This window comes from Vanellus vanellus, assembly GCF_965231255.1.
Source record: "Vanellus vanellus genome assembly, chromosome: 17".
NCBI classification, from domain to species: Eukaryota; Metazoa; Chordata; class Aves; order Charadriiformes; family Charadriidae; genus Vanellus; species Vanellus vanellus.
Window position 1 is genome coordinate 2423474 of NC_138922.1, and position 7047 is coordinate 2430520.

Consider the following 7047-nt stretch of genomic DNA (forward strand, 5'->3'; position numbering starts at 1 on the left):
TGGCCACACATGAGTCCTGCAGAGCTGCTAACCCCTTCTCCTAGCAAACATGGACCCACAACTGTCATCTGGGGGGGTCCTGTACTGAGGTTAAACATCAGGATTAAAGATTCTGAAACCCCAGAGCAGCAGGAAAAGCCATCCCGAAAAAGCACTTCCCAGTTTTCTTCAATTCCCACCCACTGGGACGCACCAGTGAGGACTTTGCCGCCCTCCCATTGGGGTAGCAGGCAGGACATATCTTCTGGCTGAAGGACAAATGAACCTTCTGGGTCTTACCCCAAGGGTTTGCAGAGCACCTGATGCTGCCGTTTGCCAGGGCACCATCCCAAGCCACCTGGAGGCCCCTTGAAACCTCAGAGAACCATGGGCCAGTGGGGAGGTTCTAAGGGTTCCCCTAGGTGGGACAGCCCGGAACTTTGGTGGGGCAGTATCTAGATCTCAGATGGCCAGGTCAGGGACTGGTGGGAGAAGCGAGTGCATGTGTTCAGGTGACCCATCCAACTGCTCCATGGCACCGGGGCTGCCATTCACCCAAACCCAGAGGTCATACTGGTGCCAGGCAGGCCAGAGCTCACTTGCTTTGTCTGCTTGGGGATGGCTGGCAGGCTCTGAGTCCTCAGGAAAAGCCACTCCAGGCCTGGCCTCTCAAGCCAGGCTGGTCTTTTTGCTTCCCCCCAGCGCAAATCAGAACAAGCCACATCCATGGAGTGCAAAGCTCACTTCGTCTTTTCCTCAAAACTTTATTTTCTGTGATGGTTGATTTCCTGAGGGATGTGGAGCTGGAGGTGAACATGGCTTAGGAGAGCAGGAGCATCTGCTGCTGCCTGTCTCACCCCTGGTGAGGTGGGGAGCTTTCTTCAGGGAGGTAGCTTGACAGCAGAGAGGAAGGCAAAATATATCCATAAACTTTGCCTGGTTTTCCAGCAACACTGAGCCATTGGTTTGCAAATTCCTTAGCTTTTCCCCCCTTGATTTTTGTGGCAAAACACAGGGCAGAGACCCCAAGTGCTGCAGCCCCTCCGTACTGCCCTGCACACAGCAGCACCACCAACACCAATGGCTCCGCGCTCAGGGCAGGTCCACGCTCACCTGCGCCACCGGTGCTCCCATGGGATGGTACCGGCTTAGTCCTAGGGCAAAGACCTGCTCCACTTTGGGATGCTGACAGGGGTCTTCATGAGGAAGAGCTAGATGGAGATGGACACCAATCCCTGGGGCGAGACTGTGAGCTGGGGAAGCGCCAGTGCCCCCGGCCGTGCAAAGTGGGAGGAAGAAGTGGCAGAAACTGCTTGCAGTAAGGACTTAAGAGGAACATGTAAGAAGCTCCTGAAGAATCAGGGCTGCCTCCCCAAGTGAAAAGGAGATGGGCAGGCTGAGGACTGGATTGGGAGAGTAAATCCAGCCCTTGCATGGCTGGGAGGACACGGGCCTGTGTTTCAGAGCCAGGTGTTCAGATCGGGCTGTTGCCCCACTTTTAGCACAATGCTGGCCAAGTTTGCAGGTTATCTGCAGCATCCCAAGTCCTGGGCTGGGACACCAGTCCTGAGAGCTGCCGCTGCTGGGGGCTGCAGGCTGAGGAACCCCATCTGCAGCCGGGATGGGCTGAGGGACCCAGGGCAGAGCCCTTAGGTGCTCTGCTCAGTTCAAAGCTCCCTCCTCAGCACCACCATGTAATGTCCCCAGGGTCCAGGAGGTACCCAAGTGTGTGCTGTGCTGCTTTGCCCCTGGGGTCCCCGACAGGGGGCCACGGTGTATCTCCCAGCTCAGAAGCCAAACATCACCACACAAAGCACTGGAAGACCAAAGGGTGGAGAAACGGAATCACATAAGGCTCTTCCTTGTGGAGGGGGAAAAGAAAGACCCCAGTGTTAGCTTCACTGACAACAGCTGCACAAGGTTTCAGAGGCAGCAGCGGCACAACACCAGACACAAAATCCAGAATGTGCTCTGGAGGCATTTTCAAGCCAGCAAATAGTCATCTGCTGATGCTCTCCTTACAACAATAATGACTAAAAAAACTGGGAGAAATCTGATAGCATTATCCTGCCAGGCTGCTCGGTACAACCATCGCATCTTCAAATATGAGCACAGCTGTGATGAATTAGGGATGGAGCATGGGCAGAGCAGGAACTGAAATCACATTAGCTCTCCCAAGAGCTGCAGATACATGCAGTGCTTGCAAAGAAACTCCCAGCCACTTGCAGGGAGTGAAATCCTTCACTAGCTAACAGTGGGGAAAACACACAGAGCCTCATGCAAAAGCACAGACAGAAATACAAAGCAGAGTATATAAATTAGAGGAAGAAGATGAAAAGTGGAGAAAAGTGTGACCATAAAAGCATGCTCTGCCAGGAAGTGCATGATCAGAAAAATGATTAGTGTCTGGGAATTGTGGTGAGAGGGATGCTTATGCCGGAAAATAAAAGTAGGGGGGGAAATCCACTCTAGTGGAAGACGATGGTTTCTGCAGGAGCCTGACATTAGCGCTCTGCAAAATGATGAGGACGGTGCTTTGCAGAGCTCAGAGTACCCCTGGATGTGGAGGCAGGGCGGCAGCAGGGAATGGGGTGCCTGAAAGATGGGGCAGGGTAGACTGCATTAGGCTGCTGAGATATGAGATCTGGGCATTATTCCAGAGAATAAAGCAAACTTCCAACCACAAAGCCAAATTAAAATTATACAGTGGCTTGATCATAAAACCTCTCTACAATGGATGTTACAAGGAAAAAGCCAAAAATGCCAGGACTACCTAGGATGAAATTTCAGGAAGAGCCTTGCAAAAGATTTGAGCTGGAAGAGGGGGATCTCAACGCAGCAATGCCATGAGTAAGGCAGATAGTGGACAGGCTGCACACACCAGCCAAGAGAGAAGTTACAGGATCTGGGCACGCCTTCACAGCACTGCAGCTGGTGGGTTTTTTTGGAGGACTGGGCTGACTCCTGGGCAGGTTTTATAGGTGGAAGCAGAACGAAGGTTTTATGGCCCACGCAGACCCAGCCTCGCTGTCTCCCCAGAACCCTGGACATTGGTGTCACTATTTGGTTTTCACCTCAGGAGGCTGTGGCTGCCTGGAGCCGCAACCTACAGGAGCGGTGAGGCGAGCCACATCCCATCAGCTGACAGCAGAGGCAGTTGTACCCATTCACCTGCCTGTCCAACAGGGCTGTAGCCACCAAAATAACGCTGCATGGCAGCTCCTGCTTCTGCAAAGCCAAGGGGTCAGCGTGCTCCACTGCAGTCGGTCCAGCTTGCGGAGTCAGGGTTACCAACTCAAAAGGAAGGGAAGCAGAGAAACTAGAGTTGCTACTATGACCAAACTTACCTGCTTTGTGAAGTGTTTAATCATCCCTGATCAAGTGCTGTAGAAGATATATCAGGATGTCAGAAATGCCCCATTTGCCCAGAGAGGGGTGAAAACTGCAGATGGGAGGGATGTAAATCACGTCTGTTGCTCTCGGCTTTGGTTTTTTTGGTTGTTGGTCCAAGTTTGGCAAACCTGAAAGATCACAAAATACGTCGATACCACCAGATCTGAATTTCTACAACAGCGTCTGTGTTGGGGGGACTAAACTGAAAAATTACACCTGTCTCTCTTCAGAATGAGCCACAAACCTTGGCAGGGGACACAGGTGAGAGAATAAGGGAGGTGCTCACTGGCACCCAGCCCTTAGCATCCCTAGGTGGGCACGGGGCCCAGTATGACCCAAACATGGGCATTTTTCCTTGAGACGATGCCTCTGGAGCGGTTCCAGCTTTGCAGCCTCTGCGCAGCTCCACTTACATGGTACATGCTCCCACATTGATTAGCAGCAACGGGAAATGAGATGGGGCCACCAGGCTTCACGCTCTTCTCACCTACACCCCCTTGCTGCCCGCCGCAACCACCGGCCCTCCCACAGCATAGGCAGCATGCAAATCCAGCCCGGCATCACCCATGGTGTGCACCTCCTGGTGAGCCGCCCCAGGGGACAGCAGCAGGTCTGGGTGCAGCCATGGCTGATGGAAGCGAACACGCAGCCCATGGCGCTGAGTGTACCAAACGGGGACCAATGCAGGGCTTTAAACAAGCTGCTCCTCATCAAAGCTCACTTAGGCTCAAAGCTGGCGTTGTGCATAGGAAGAGCTGTGCTTGACAATGGGGTGGGCACAGAGACCTGGTGGCACCGGCCATCCATCTGAGCCCCACCGGGGGCTTGTGCCCAGGCCAGCACGGTTGTGGCTTGATCTTGACTGCTGTCCTGACCAGAGGAGGCCCATGGGGACAGCTTTGGGGCTGGCAGCAATCACCAGTGGCTCTGGTTTGTGGTGCCGGGAGAAGGGCGATGCAGGGTCCTGGGCTGCTCTGGGCCGGCGCTGCCATAGTACTTCTACCACAGAGCATCCCCATGCCTGGCAGAGGACAGGTCAGTCCCAGCCCTCCGGACACCACTGAGCCCCTGGGAGAAAACCCGGCAGCTCAGGCAGGAGTTTGCTTTGCAAAAAAAAAATAATCTGATTCCTGTTTGCAAAGCATCCACGTCGCCGGCCTTGCCTTCCTCAGCCCTGGTACCTGCATGGTGCCCATCTCTGCTGGGCTTCCCAGCAGTAGGTCAGACATGCATCAGGCGCACTCCCTGCTCCAGCCTCCTGCCCTCATCTCCTCAGCAGAGCCCTGAGGAAATAGCGGTTAACATAATGCTCGGCCCTTCCCATTTACCATAATGGTTTCTCCGTGCTAAAGGCACTTTGTTTCTGGGAAAATGTATTTCCTCCTTTGAGTTGGTGAAAAAATAATGCCTCAAAAAGCCACACTGCTCACCCAGCCATGGCAAGGCAGAGGGTTTCAGTGTGCTCCTGCTACCAAGAGCCCTCCCGCAGCAGCCTGCCCCAGCTTACAGTCGGACAAATATTTCCTGTGTGACAAGAATTTCCCCATCTCCCATATGTGCATTTCCACAGGAGATGAGAAGCTCCTGTGCTGCAGCTACTACAGGGCTGACATGTCCAGGCTGAACATGGCAGTGAGGAACATCCAACCCTGGGGGCCCGAAGGAAGCGCTTAGGCCATGGGAGGGTGCTTTCTGTTCTCCCACTGGGCAGTCCTGATATGACACACTTGTGCCTCAGTTTCCCCACCTGCAAGAGGGAGACATGATAATGCCACAAGGCGCTGAGGTGTAGTTTGGGATCTGGGAGGGAAAGTGGGTCCAGGGATGCAGAGTTCTTCCCCCCAGGCAGCATCACCAGCCATGACTGCAGCACCCTGATACACCCCTGAAAGCAGCCAAGAGCCCTGGGAGGCTCAGGGTAGTGGGTCCCAATGGACCTCTAGTCATCCCATCACTGAGTTCCTGTGGGAGCTTGAAGTTGGTGAGCTGGAAGGTCTCAGGACAGGGTCAGGGACTGCAAGAGTCCCTGTCCATTGGTGGGCAGTGGGAGTCCACAGGCATTGTCAGTCCAGTCAACCTGCAGGACTCTGTTGCCTATTCCTCCATTTCATTGTTCTCATAGGTGTGATGCTCTTCTCCCTGCAGTTCCCCACCTTCATTGGACATGGCACTGATTAATGACCAAATGGAAAGCACCCAATCCACCCTCCATCACTGGCCCTGCTCTGCTCTTTCTCTTTTGTTCATCTCAGGTCTCCTCCTCAGATCCCGTCACCATGGAAATTCCCCCCAAGAGCCCTGATGGCAGTGAGAAGTCTCCTCAGTCCAAGGAGCTGCTGACCAGTAACACGGCCAGCACCCTCTGCATCAGCTCCCGGAGCGAGTCCGTCTGGACCAGCACATCCAGAAGCAAGTGGGACATATACCACAAGCCTGTCATTGTTGTGTCTGTCGGAGCAGCCGTCTTCCTCTTCGGGATAGTCATCACCAGCCTGTCTTGCATCCAAATCAAGAACAAAGACGTTTACAAAATGTGTGGCCCGGCTTTCCTGTCCTTGGGACTGATGCTCCTCGTTTGTGGCCTTGTCTGGATCCCCATCATCCGGAAGAAGCAGAAGCAGAGACAGAAGTCACAGTTTCTGCAGAGCCTCAGGTCCTTCTTCTTTAACCGCTGAGGGCAGCCCAGGACCTTCCTGGGAAGGTTCTCCTCCCCTCTACCCACCTGTGTTGGTTAGCCATAAAAAACATGTGTTCTTGTACTATCCTAGAGGTTTTCATCCCAGTAAGTCTCTTCCCTACAGGTGAAACACACTGTACCAGTCTCCAACGTGAAAATGAACTTTGTATTTCATCCAAGAAATGGTAGGAAAAAAGCAAGCGGGATTTTGCAGCTGACCCCAGCAAGGCAGGCCCAAGCTCTCTGCACCACCTTCCTGTCCAAGGAGCAACCCAATGTCACATTTTGGGAAAAGCAAAGCTCATAAGTCACCTGGCTCCACCCAGTAGCTCCAGTGAGATACATCAGCAAAGAGGAGCCAACTGACTACAGAGCGTGAGTAAAGCCAGGTGTGAATGTTGCTGACCACAAACTGCAGCTCAGAGGTAGAAACTGGGAGGCCAGAGATGGTTCCGTGGAGTCAGCAGAGAGGAAAAGAAGGACAATGTAGTTCCAGACCACTTTGTATCAGAGGAGGCCAGGCATCACCAGGTCCCGGCTGGATCCAGCCTGCAGGTCTGGTCACAGACGGGTGTACAAAAGCTGCACAGTCTGGAGGAGGCACCTGGAGATGATCCCTGCTGCAAACAGCTCTGCTGTGGCAAGAGACAGCTCACTATCCAAAGGGATGTGACAGGCAACACACATCACAATAGCTTAGGAGGACCAAATGTGACGCCCATGGTCAGGACTTTCCTGTCATTGAGCTATTACAACAGCTGTCTGAGACGCAGCAGCAAACTGGAGCTCACTCCTTCCTCAGGGTGGAGCATTCAGAAGCTTTATTTATTGCTCCAAAGGGTCAAGGCAAGGAGCAGCATCACAAGCAGCAGCTTTTTGCTGCCCCTGGCAGAGGGTGTTTAGGAAGGACTGTTCCTCCAGGCCTGCAGAGACAAAGCTGTTTTGCAGCACTTCTCCCTCTGTGCTGATGTCTACAAGAGACACCCGTAAACCCAAAC

General features: G+C 53.5%; 1 protein-coding gene across 1 annotated transcript; it reads left to right on the forward strand.

The window, feature by feature from the left end:
• Nucleotides 1-5630: 5630 nt before the first annotated feature.
• Nucleotides 5631-6047, forward strand: PIRT (phosphoinositide interacting regulator of transient receptor potential channels; the record flags this gene model as incomplete). Its single annotated transcript, XM_082492209.1, has 1 exon — nucleotides 5631-6047. The coding sequence occupies exon 1, from the start codon at nucleotides 5649-5651 to the stop codon at nucleotides 6045-6047; it is 399 nt and encodes a 132-aa protein (XP_082348335.1). The 5' UTR covers nucleotides 5631-5648.
• Between the last annotated feature and the right edge of the window lie 1000 nt (nucleotides 6048-7047).